Source organism: Acanthochromis polyacanthus, chromosome 17 (assembly GCF_021347895.1).
Source record: "Acanthochromis polyacanthus isolate Apoly-LR-REF ecotype Palm Island chromosome 17, KAUST_Apoly_ChrSc, whole genome shotgun sequence".
Taxonomy (NCBI): Eukaryota; Metazoa; Chordata; class Actinopteri; family Pomacentridae; genus Acanthochromis; species Acanthochromis polyacanthus.
In genome coordinates, this window is record NC_067129.1 from 31,823,561 (window position 1) to 31,836,163 (window position 12,603).

Here is a 12,603-nt window from a genome sequence, read left to right on the forward strand (position 1 = left end):
GGGACCAGATGGGTGCCATGAACTTACAATGCGCAGGGCCCTGTATTTACTTGGTATTGGATCGATACCAAATCTTGCAGTATCTCACACCACTAGTTTTTAGTGTTATTAGGCAACGGTCCCATTTTCTGTTTACATTTTTCTGGCATTTTATGCACTTTGGTGAAATTATCATAATTTATTTACTTTGGTTGCACTTTTTGTTATGTATTACACTTGAACACAAAATCTGTTCAGTTGTGACATGTACAAATGCAAAATTTATTTGAAAGCAGTGCGTTGTTGGAATAACAACCGATGGAGCCCCATCAATGACAGGGAGGAAAAATGGACTGGTGGCACTTGTTCAAAAAAAACAATGGAAGAGGAGGGTGTGGAGGAGGCCATAGCTCTGCACTGCATTATCCATCAGTAGGCCCTTTGCAGCAGATGCCTGAAGTTTGACAATGTGATGTCTGTCGTTGTGAAATGCATCAACCAAATCAGATCCAGGGGCTTAAAGCACAGACGGTTTTTTAGAGGAAATGGAGTCAGAATATGGGGATGTGCTCTACTTCACCGATGTACGTTGGCTCAGCAGGGGAAATGCATTGAAGAGATTTTTTGAGTTGAGAGCAGAAGTTAAAGCCTTCATGAAGAAGGATGGGGTGGCTGTTCCTGTGCTAAGTGATCCCAAATGGCTTATGGACTTAGCTTTTCTTGTTGATATCACACATGAGCTTAATGTACTGAACAAGAAGTTACAAGGCCAGGGACAACTTGTCAGTGCTGCCTATGACAACGTGAGAGTATTCTCCACAAAACTTGTGTTATGGAAAGCCCAGCTCTCGCAGACAAACCTTTGGCATTTCCCAGCATGCAAGGCACTCGTGGATGCAGCCACACCATTCAGTGGTGAGAAGTATGTTGAGGTCATTTTGAAGCTACAGGAGGAATTTGATCACAGATTTGCAGGCTTCAAGACGCACAGAGCCACATTTCTAATTTTTGCTGACCCATTCTCCTTTGATGTGCTAGATGCCCCTCCTGTGCTTCAGATGGAGCTCATTGACCTGCAGTGCAATTCTGAACTCAAAGCCAAGTTCAGGGAGGTGAATGGAAAAGTGGACAAGCTTGGACAGTTTTTGAGAGAACTGACCCCCAGCTTCCCTGAGCTTTCCTGAATGTTCAAGCGGACCATGTGCCTTTTTGGGAGCACATACTTGTGCAAAAAGCTCTTCTCCACCTTGAACTTCAATAAGTCCAAGTACAGGTCCAGACTTACTGATGAGCATCTTCAAGCCCTACTGAGGGTCTCAACTGCTTCCTCCCTCAAGCCAAATGTGGCTCAGCTATGCGAGAAGAAGCGCTGCCAGGTCTCTAGCAGCAAGAAGTAGGCAAGAGAAGCCACGTTCAGAACAGTTCATGGTCAATGTTCCATTCATGTTCAGAAAGTTAAAGGTTAAAGAACTGTTAATACAGACATTTGAATCTGAATAAAAATAATTAGATTTCTCTAGTCAGCAACTATACGTGGTTTCTTCAGTCGTCTATATCTGCTGTATTATTATTATTATTATTACTGATTGATTTATTTTCTTATTAATTCTTAATTCGTTTATTTTTTCATCTTATTTTGTGTTACAAATAAAGATATTTGAGAACATTGGAATGTTTTTATCAGAGTTTTTCTTGTGGAAAACTTGATGCGGCCCAGCCTCACCCAGCCTCTGTCTCCAGCGGCCCCCAGGTAAAATGAGTTTGAGACCCCTGTGTTAAAGACATTAATGAAAGTCCAGCAGAAATGTCCGGAGACATTTAGTTTAGTGGGGGAGAGTGTGGCACAGTGTGTTTAATGAGACATTGAAATAGTAACGCCGGCCCCTTTTTTTATTTTATTTTTTAACTGAGTGAAAATGAAAGACTCAAAACATAAGAACACTACTTTGTCGCTTACCTGCACTGTTTGTGATTTTGAGTGAATTCTCATGCTAATCTCAGCTTTGTCAGCAGAGGGTGCTCTAAGCCCTGTACTACACTGATTATTAGTAGCTGAAGTAGAATAATTGTCATCAGTATGTGATGAGTTCAAGTGCTCAAGCCAAAGAGAGCTCTCCTAATCTGAACTGTATATCTCTGTTTCTAAGAGGCAAGCTGACCATATAGAATGCTTTGATTATAGACAACAGTAGTGTGTTTTAATATAGCTTTAGTGTGTAACTGTGACAGGCAGAGACTGTGAATTTGACCTTGGCCATAAATGTGTGTCTCTCTCAGTAACAAAATGGCGGGTTTAAGGTTCAGCAGCCCGTATTTGGGCCGTTTTGAGATCTGCATAAGCATTTTTCAAAATTCACCAAAGCTGCAAACTCGATGATAGAAACATTATACACCCATGGAAAGCTTAGATTCTCATGAATCTGCCGGTATAAACCACTTTCAGATGTGATTACCACAGCAGGTAATATAAACACATTTGTCCAACAAACAACAAATCACGTAAACAGCAGAACTCATCTTTGAAGGCTCATAACTGGTCACAGATGAAAATAATCCACAAGAAACGGCTATAATCCAAGTTTAGGCATCCAGACAAAAAAAGCCAGTATAATATTTTGTCCAAAACATGTCTTGAAATAAGTAAATAATCCACAAATAGCTGGTCTTCGTGCGCGCGCACGTGACACTGCGTGTTCCATACTCCCTGTTATTCTCTTCATACTTTTATGTCGAAACATTTTTTTCACGAACTATCTCTCAAAATGGCTGCTGAAGTCTAACCTTTTGATTGACACCTCATTTCAACCAATCAAGTAACTTTGGTCTGCCTTCCAAGGCTAAACAGCCAACCGTTGTCAAGTGACAAAAATGGAGCGACCCTATTTCCTTGCTTCGGCGGCTCAGCAAATCACGTTTGAGGAAACTTTTGACTGACAGGTCTTGTAGCCAATGGCTGCTGAATGGAAGGCTATAAAAGAAGACAAAGCAGCTCCCAGCACGGTAGTGTGAAGTGAACACCTCTGCTCCAGCAGCATCTGTGTGTGTGCTTCTCTCCCTTTGGCTCCAGCTGCCTGTCTGTCTCTGTGACTGGTCCACACTTTAGCTGTTCTGGAGTGTTTTTGGAGTTGTTTATGAGTTTTTGGAGTGAAAATAATGTCCAAACGGACTGAAAAACACAAATATGTGCAGAGGGTGTGCAGAGGGTGTACAGAATGTACAACACCTGGGCATAGTCCTACAAATACATGTGTGAAACACTCATTTCTTGTATTATTGCTATGAAATTTTGACCTGAACTATGTAAGACCCCAGGGTGTTGCCCTATTGTGTTTTCAAGCACTCACAGTGCTGCCACACTTATTTTCAGGTGTTTTATTAGGGAAATAATTTAGGGGAAAAAAATTCATCCTAATTCAGTGTGTTCCAACATAAAATACTCTGTGCCAGTAGCACCTAGAGTAATTCTGACTGCACTGGGTGAAAATTCAGCTTGTCAGCTTTCAAATGAGACCAGAATCATGCATGTACTCCAAACAGTTCAAGAACATCATTTAATTTACTTTGGGTACATCTTCAGTAGAAATTTCAGGCGAAAATTGACTGAACCTTACATTTCTGTGTTCAGAGTGAAAGACAATTACAGTGACTGATTTTGAGAATTAAAACACTGCAATAAGAGAGTTGTTTGATGATTGTCATTCAGAAAGAATCAAAACAGTGTTACAGTGTTAGATAACGTCATATAGTTGTAAAGATGCTGGAGTAATGTTAAAATACTCATCTGTTATTTTTGAGGGCATTTTCATGTTCTTGAAGTTTATGTGTTTCATTGGTTTAATGCATAAGAACACAGAGAAACAGTCATGAGTTTCAGTAGCTGAAGTAGAGTAATCATTGTTGTCAAAACATGATGAGTTCAAGTGTACAAGCTAAAGAGAGCGCTCCTAATCTGAACTGTAGATCTCTGTTTCTAACAGAAAATAAATGTGTCACACTAGAATGATCGGCCCATCATTCCAGTAAGTGTAACATTTTGTTGAATCCTCAGGCCAGTAATCTCCTAAATTAACTAGAATTAATCGTCAGAGAATCACTGGACCAGCTCTCTATCTCACAGGTCAGGTTCCTGCAGCCCTGAGGGATTTCACCCAGATGGGATTCTGAGGAACGATTAAGCTGATCAGCGAGGATTCACCTAGCTGCTGCTCAGTGCCTTCATCCAGACGCCTGTTCCGCTTCCTCTGATAATTAACTTAACTGAGTAGCCACTTTTGAGTGGTTAAATTAATTTACCAGTCTCGTCTGTTATCGGCAGCTTTACTCTAAACGGATTTTGCACTTGGTAATTTACTAGGTTCAAAATTTAGAGTTTAGGACAACAGAAAACCCCTGGGATAAGTTTAAATAAGGCTACCCACGGCCTCAAATGACTTAGATAACCTTTTAGAACCTTTTTAGTTGTAATGCACACACTGACAGGACCTTTTACAACCAGAGGAAATATATATGGGATTAATCATTGTGATAGGGATAAAATGAATTTCCAATCTGTCAACTTTAAATGCAGGATGTTTATTATTATGTATTTCATCAGAAAATCAATCAAACATTAATATTATTTCAATTGCTTAATACGACTCATAAATGTAACTATGCTGTCATATAGGAAAAGTAATAATCACCCAGATTATGTAATTAGTCATACATAATATTAAAGATGCAGCTTGATAAAAGATTCATATTTTTGTGTTTGATGGTAAAAAAAATTTATTTCTTCTGCCTCTTATTTATCCTCCTCATCCTCATCCTCCTCCTCCTCATCCTCGCCGTCGCTGTCCTCCAACAGTCAGGACTGGAGAGCTATCCGCTGCGCCACCGCCGTTACCATGGCAGCGCCCTTCCCACTGCCGTCCTCAGAGACGAGGAAGGTGATGTCACACTCGGGGGCGAGGAGGCGCACCGCCACCTGGAGCTTCTCGCTGAAACTGGAGGGAGGAAGGAGGCGTTTAATGGTCCGTGTTACAGAAATTTAACAAATCATAGAGGGAGAGGAGATTTAATGAGACCAAGCACCTTGTACAGGATGTCCAATAAAAATTCATTTTCTTCAAATTAGGAGACAGATGAACATTTGAGGTGGTCGGTCTGAGGCAGGTGTGTCGAGGACGTTGATTTGTTCTAATGTTGAGGCCTCTGTGGCAGCACGAGTCATCCGATCACTGAGTTCAACTGTTTATTCAGCAACTCAATGGTTATGAAGCTAACTTCACTAGACACCTAGCATTCCTAGTGTAGCAATTAGAATCCCTAAGCTAGTCACAACCATCCCTAAACTATCCAACGGCATGTCTATACTGGCAACTACAACTACTAGGCTGGCCGCTAGCACTAGCCAACAGCTAGGCAATAGCATTTCGAGGCTAGCCACCTGTGCCACTACCATCCCAAAGCTTGTTACTAACATTCCTTGTCAACCTTAAACTAATAGCATTTCTCTGTTAATTACTAGCATTCCCAGGCCAGTTCTCAGTGACTCTAAGTAATCAGCATCCTTTAGCTAAGCACTAGCAGCCCTCAGCCTGCAAACAGAATCCCCAGATTTGTCACCAACATCCCTAGGTTAGCATCTCAATGGTATCGACTAGCAATCCTAAGCTAGCAAACAGAATCCAAGGGCAGCTATGTACATATGCTAACCCCTGGCAATGCTAGGCTAGTCATTAGTATCCCTAAGCCTTGGTGAGTCAACAACATCCCTAAGCTAGTTACTAGTCCTCAGCAATGCCCTAACATTCCTAAAGGAACCAATAGCATGTCTAGGCTATCATTCCTAAGCTAACAACTAGTATTCCTTAGTTACCCACAAACCACTAGCATTCCTAGTGTAGTGGCTACCATCCCCATGCAAGTCACCAACAATCCTTGGCTATTCACAACCATCCCAAACCAAATCAAACCAAATTAGTATCCCTTCCCTATTGATAGCATCCCTAAAGTAGGCGATATAATTTCCAAGGCTAGTCTACTAGCATTCATAAACTTGTTATAAGCATTCCCTATCATCCTAAAGCTAACATCTCAAGAGTAGAGACTAGCATTCCAGAGGTTAATCACCAGAATCTTCAAGCTAGTGATTAGCATCCCTACATTAGCCCCAAGAATCCCTCTGGCAGGGACTAGCTTTACTAGGCTATTGGCCATAATTTATGATTTGTCACTTCACATACAGCTGTCAGTGGCTACAAAACAGCACAAGTGAGTGCCGCAGACAACAGATAAGTTACTTTGTGTGTCTTTAGTAGGACTGTTCTGTCACTGATCACTGTGATCATCAATACTCAGATTTAATTAAACAATATTTGTTATACCTCTCAGCGTTTTTGTATGGCTGATACATAACTACGTTTTCTTGACAACTTGTCACTGTTACAGCTTTATTTATTTATCTGTGTCTTAAATCTTACTTGGGGTGCTTTCTGTAGACCGTCCCATCCACCCCCACGGTGGTCTTGAGATGGTCTAACTTGCAGTTGATGCGGATACGGTTGGCGAGGGTTGCCAGGGCAGCAGCACAGAGATGGGCAGAGCGTGAGGAGATGGTGTCGCAGACCAGACGCACCACACGGGCGTCCACTAGATCCCAGTTCAGACCCAATGCCGTCAGAATCTTCTGGGCGTTTTCTAGACCGCTGTTGGGCCTGAAGCAAGAGGAACATGGAGGAAAAACTCAGCTATTAATGACACTTCTGGTCAAGTCATAAAATTTAACAGTGACACAGAAGACAAGGCCACTCACTCCTCGATCTCAGAGATGTACTTTGTCTCAAACTGTCCCGGAGTCAGCAGTGCCTCCGATGTTTGTCCTTTAAACAGCAGTTTGTCCTCCGTCATTTTCACCAGCAGCAGCCGAACAATTTCCCCCAGATACTTACCGCTGATCATCTTCTCAAAACTACAGAAGAGACAGATGTTTAGAATGGAAAAGAAATCATCCTTGACATAGTAACTAACATCGAGGATAGTCACTAGCATTCCCATTGGTCGTCATTAGGGTTAGCATTACTTGAGTGGTCAATTGCGTTTCTAGTATAGGGACTAGCATCTCTGTCCTAGTCATGAGCAGCTCTATGCTAGTCACGGACATCTCTAACCGAGTCATTAGTGTTTCAAGGTTATCCACCAGCATTCCTCGGTTTAGCATCCCAAGCTTAACAAATCTACTTCTACACTAGTCACTGGCATCAATAGGCGAGTGACCATCATACTTTGTCTGGCAAATAGCATTAACCTCTAACATTTCCAGTCTAGCAAATAGCATCTCTGTGCTAGGTACTAGCATCCAAAAGCTAATCAATAACATTTCTAGGCTTTACAAATCATACAAGGAACAAGTGATTAAATTGTGGGGGTGTTTCTGAGTCCCATCAATTTCTGCCACCCGCTACATATTTACGTCATAACGTACACATGCATAACACACACCTGTGTTCAGTGCAAGATCAGATAATGAACAGTCTTGGTGGAGTATTGTGCTCTCTGAGTGCTTTTCTTGTTAATTCAAGTGACAAGCCGTGACAAGCCATGACAACCCATAAGTTAGCAACTTCCAAGTTTCCTAGGCTAGTGACTAGCGATCCTATATAGTCACTAGCACTACCCTTGGTTGTTACAAGCAGTCCCTGACATGCCCATTGGCATGAACATCACTGGCATTGCTAGGGTCGTCACTTGCATTCTTAATAAAGTGACTAGCATCTCTATGCTAGCAACTAGCATTGCTGACCTAGTCACTAGTTTTCCTTAGCTCTATAATCTCTCAACTATCCAATAGCATCTCTTGGCTAGTCACTATATACCTAGCCTAGTATTTAGCATCCTTGTACTAGTCATGAGTTGTCATTCCCCGGTTAACCACTAGTATTTCTGTTTTAGTGAACAGGATCTCTATGCTTGTCATTAGTATTCCTAAATTCGTCACTAGTATGCATTGGCTCTTCACTAGCATCCCTAGCTACTAGGAGTATTTGTAGTTTAGTGAATAGTATCGCTATGCTAATCACTAGGATCCCTAAACTAGTCACTAGTATTCATTGACTCTTCTTTAGAATCACTAAGCTAACCATAGCATATTTGGCTATCCAACAACATTGACACTGGCACCCCTAAACCAGTCACAAGTATGTCTTGGCTCTTCACTAGCATCCTTATGCTAACCAATAGCATATTTGGCTATCCACCAACATCACTAATAATAATAATAATAATCCATCCATCCTCTATACACCGCAATAATAATAATGATAACTTTATTTATAAAGCGCTTTCTGTCAAAGTGCTGTACACAGAAATAAAAACAGATAAATAAAAACAATAAAAACAATAAGAACGATAAGAGCATAGCACGTTGTGGTCATTTTGTGTATAATCCTACATACGTGTGGACACCGGGGTTGATGGACGTCTGGTCCACCACCTCGTCAAACTCCGTCAGGATGTCTTTGAGGGAGCCGTCGTCTCCGAAGCCGCCCCACTCCGTGTTGATGCACATCCGGCCGTCCTCGCCTTCCACACGCTTCACGTTCTTGATCTCCTCCATGTAGCAGGCGTTGGTTCCCGTCCCTGCAGAGGAAGAGGAGCAGTTTACATGAAACCTACAGAGACGATTGTTGAGACTGGTGTAACTGTAGATTATATCTCTTTTCTGTGATTCTTTGTGGTCATTTTTGTGTGCCTTTGTGGTGGTTTTAGATCAATTTTCTTTCATTTTGTGTTTTTTTGCAGTTATTGTGTGTCTCTGATCGTCTCTCATGTATTTTAGGTAAATTTGTCTTTGTGGTTGTTTTGTGTATGTTTGTGGTAGTTTTGCTTCTCTTTTTGGTCAATTTACATATCATGTTTGTCGTTTTGCATCTCTTTGTGGTGGCTTTGTGTCTGTTTTGTTAGTTTGTGTCCATTTGATTTGATTTTGCATCGATTTTTTGTCATTTTGCATTTCTTAGTGGTCATTTTGTGTCTCTTTTTGGCTGTTTTGTGTGTTTTTAGAGTAGCAGTGCCTGTGTGTAGCTTGTGGTCATCAGGAGTATCTTGGTCTTTTTTCATGTCTTTGTGCTCATTTTAGGTCTGTGTGGTAGTTTTGCATCGATCTTTTGTTGTTTTACATCTCTTTGTGGTCGTCTTGAGTCTTCTTGTGACTGCTTTTGTATCTCTACAGTCATTTTGTGTCTTTTATTGATTGTTCTCTGTGGGTTTGTGGTGGTTTTGTGTCTTTTTTATCAGTTTGTGTGCCTTTCTGGTGGTTTCGCATTGATTTTTTGTTATTTTGCATTTCTTTGTGGTCATTTTGTATCTCTTTGTGGTTGTTTTGTGTGTTTTTAGAGTAACTGTGTCTCCTTGTGTAGCCTGAGTATCTTCTTGGTCTTTTTCCATGTCTTTGTGGTCGTCTTGTGTGTCTTTGTGGGGATTTTTTGTCTCTTTATGTCCAAGTTGTTGTATTTCTTGTTTGTTAGTTATGGTTTTGTGTCTGTTTTGTCAGTTTACTTCACTTTATGGTGATTTTGCATTGATTTGTTTGTCATTTTGCATTTCTTTGGGGTCATTTTGTGTCTCTTTGTGGTTGTTTTCTATGGGTTTGTGGTGGTTTTGTGTCTCTGTCAGTTTGCATCTCTTTGTTGTGGCTTTGCATCTATCTTTTTTTAGTTTTGTGTCTTTGTGGTCGTCTTGAGTCTTCTTGTGACTGCTTTTGTATCTCTGTCATTATTTTGTGTCATTTATTTTGACTAATTGTCATGATTTTGTGCTTTTGTGGTCAACTTGTGTCTCTTTGTGGTGGTTTTGCATTGACTTTTTGTTGTTTTGTGTCTCTTTGTGGTGTTTTTTTTGCCTCTTTATGACCAAGTTGTGGTCATTTTTTGTCTGTTTGTGGTGATTTTGTGTCTTTTTGGTCAATTTTGATCACTTTGCATCTCTTATGGTGGTCTAACATCTATCTTTTGTCGCTTTGCGTCTCTACACTATGACACTGTGAGTCTTTCTGTTGTGGGCTTTACTTAAACCCATGAAACTAATGCAGATATCTTCCTGCCCACATCCAGACTAGCAGCCAGGCGTTGTGCGTTCAGATGTGTGGTTACCAATGATCATGCCGATCTCACAGCTCTGGTCCCTGTATCCGCAGCTCATCATCGTGCCCACCGTGTCGTTCACCATGGCAACCGAGCCGATATCGTAGTCCTGCAGCGAAGAAGAAACACACACAGACAGGTGTGTTTACGTCTCTCCTATTTATAATGCCTAATAACCTGCCTACACACACATTAGGCCGCACGGCAGAGCGTCGGAGAGCCTTTAATCGGCTGCATTCAGACAACAGGAAGCAGAGAAATGGAGGATTACATGTGATAGTTTAAACAGCTGTGTTTCTTTATTTTCAGAGTTTCTATGAAAACACCGACCCCTCTCCTGTGAATGGCCTCTTTCAGAAGCTTCACCACGTCTTGTCCCTCCACACCGGAGCAGCTGAAGCCTTTGGTCCAGCGGATCAGGATGCTCTGTGCCGTAAAAAAATAAAATAAAACACGATTAAACACAAAAGATGAAACGTCCTGCAGTTCAGTGTGAATGTGAAGGCGACACGTCCTCAAAGCTGCTTTGATTTAAACCTAAAAGACAAACTAATACTCTGAAGCACTTCTGTTCTGTTTTCTCATTGTGGTTAAACTCTTATCTTTTGTTGGTGTGCATCTCTTTGTGGTTGTTGTGTGTCTCATTGTTGCATCTCTGTGGTAGTGTTTCTCTTGATTATCATGTTGTGTGTCTTTGTTGTCTTTTTGAATCTCATTTTCGCATCTTTATTGCCATTTTGGATCTGTTTGTAGTCGTTTTGTGTCTCATTCTAGCAGTTTTTGTCTAATTATGGTCATTTAATGTCTCCTTTTATATGTTGTGCTTCACTTTCTACTCAGTTTGTGTGACTCTGGTTGTTTTGTGTCTTCTTTTTGCATCTTTGTGGTAGCTTTTTCTCATTAGTGACATGTTGTGTCTCTTTGTTGTCGTTGTGAATCTCATTTTAGCACTTTTGTGGTTGTTTCTTCTCTTGATTATCAGGTTGTGTCTCTGTGATCGTTTTGTGTTTTATTTTTCTCATTATTGACATTTTGTGTCTTTGTGGTTGTCTGTGTCTAATTTTTGCATCTCTGTGGTCATTTTTTGTCGTTATTATGACTTTGTGTCTCTTTGTGCTCATTATTTTGTGTCTTGATGGTCCTTCTGTGTCTCATTGTTGCATATTTATGGCTGTTTTTTGTCTTTATTGTCATTTTGTGTCTCTTTATGGCCATTTTGTGTCTTGTTTTAGTATGTTTTCTCATTACGGGTGGACATTTGGACATTTGTATGTCCTTGTGGTGGTTTTGTGTCTCTTTGTGATTTTATTTTTTCTGTTTATGGTACTTTTGCATCTGGTTTGATGGTTTTAAACTTTTTATGATCAAACCTACTCACAAACTAAACATCTTCACATCAGAGTGTGTGTGTGTCCTCTCTGTTGTGTGTTTGTTGTGTATTTTTTGTGTGACACCTTGTCGATTCCCTTCTGCTCACAGGGGAAGGAGAAGGTGAAGCCCAGAGGAAGAGTTTGTCCCTTCAGGTCTTGAGACTCCAGGAATTCACCCAGACATTGGGCGATGTGGTCGAACAGCTGGACGGACACACAGACAGACGTTCTTCAGCTTCTCTCACATCCGGAAATGTGTTCTCATAAACGTTTGCTGTTCCTGCTACCTTATAGTTCTAATCAGAGGGATGAATTTTGACCTTTTTTGGGACTTTATAGTTACAAATTCTGCGTATAAAACTCACGAGGAGCTCCTGATACGTGATGTTTAGTTGAAAACAAATGTATCTGACAGAAAGTAAACAATAAATACTAAATATTTCATGCTCCAGTGTTAAAAATTGTGAGGATTTTACAGAATTTTGGGGTTCAGCCAAAACAAACACTGATAAAGTGTGACTTTAGACCGAATTTGGTGCTTTTTTCTTCCTTCAGTCTCTTTTGTCTCCGTATTCGACTGTGTTACTGTTTTCCCGTTTTCCTGTCACCTGTTCTCCGGTTCCTAGCATCATCTCCTGTGGGATGCTGCAGATCTTACTGTCCATCTTCACCACTTCGTGCTGCTCCTCCACCACACGGACGTAAAGAACTCGGAAGTTCGTCCCGCCAAGATCCAACGCCAGATAGTCGCCTTTCTCTGCAGGGAGAAGAATCAGCTGTTGATGGATTCATATCAGTTGAAGGAATCACAATAAAACTGGTTGTTGTGGCTTTTTCTGCACTAACTCTGCTTCAGAGTCTAATATTTCACTTTTAATTCAAGCATGCTTTGAAGAGAACATTTTAAGTTGAAAAAAACGCCATTTTTTGTCATTTCACATTTCTTTGTAGTCATTTTGTGTCTCTTTTGTGGTGGTTTTGTGCAATTTTGGAGTAACTGTGTTTCCTTGTGTAGATTTTAGTCATTGTGAGTGTCTTTTTGGTCTTCTTCCATGTCTTTGTGGTCGTCTTGCATCTCTTTATGGTGGTTTTCTGTCTCCTTTTGACCAAGCTGTGGCTATTTTTATCTGTTT

General features: G+C 40.8%; 1 protein-coding gene across 5 annotated transcripts in view; it reads right to left on the reverse strand.

The window, feature by feature from the left end:
• LOC110959899 (hexokinase-2-like) overlaps positions 1 to 12,291 on the reverse strand; it is a 50,038-nt gene extending 37,747 nt beyond the window's left edge. The window contains exons 1-8 of one of the 5 annotated variants that reach the window (XM_051937747.1): positions 12,079 to 12,291; positions 11,555 to 11,674; positions 10,431 to 10,526; positions 10,110 to 10,209; positions 8,415 to 8,598; positions 6,776 to 6,931; positions 6,444 to 6,677; positions 4,561 to 4,964 (exon numbers count right to left, since the gene is read on the reverse strand). In XM_051937747.1, the coding sequence (XP_051793707.1) occupies positions 4,826 to 4,964; positions 6,444 to 6,677; positions 6,776 to 6,931; positions 8,415 to 8,598; positions 10,110 to 10,209; positions 10,431 to 10,526; positions 11,555 to 11,674; positions 12,079 to 12,135 (1,086 nt within the window). In that variant the 5' untranslated portion in view covers positions 12,136 to 12,291 and the 3' untranslated portion in view covers positions 4,561 to 4,825. Of the gene's footprint in view, positions 1 to 4,560; positions 4,965 to 6,443; positions 6,678 to 6,775; positions 6,932 to 8,414; positions 8,599 to 10,109; positions 10,210 to 10,430; positions 10,527 to 11,554; positions 11,675 to 12,078 lie in introns of those variants that run through there. The other 4 variants (XM_051937743.1, XM_051937744.1, XM_051937746.1 and 1 more) reach the window with 4 other exon arrangements.
• Positions 12,292 to 12,603: the final 312 nt, after the last annotated feature.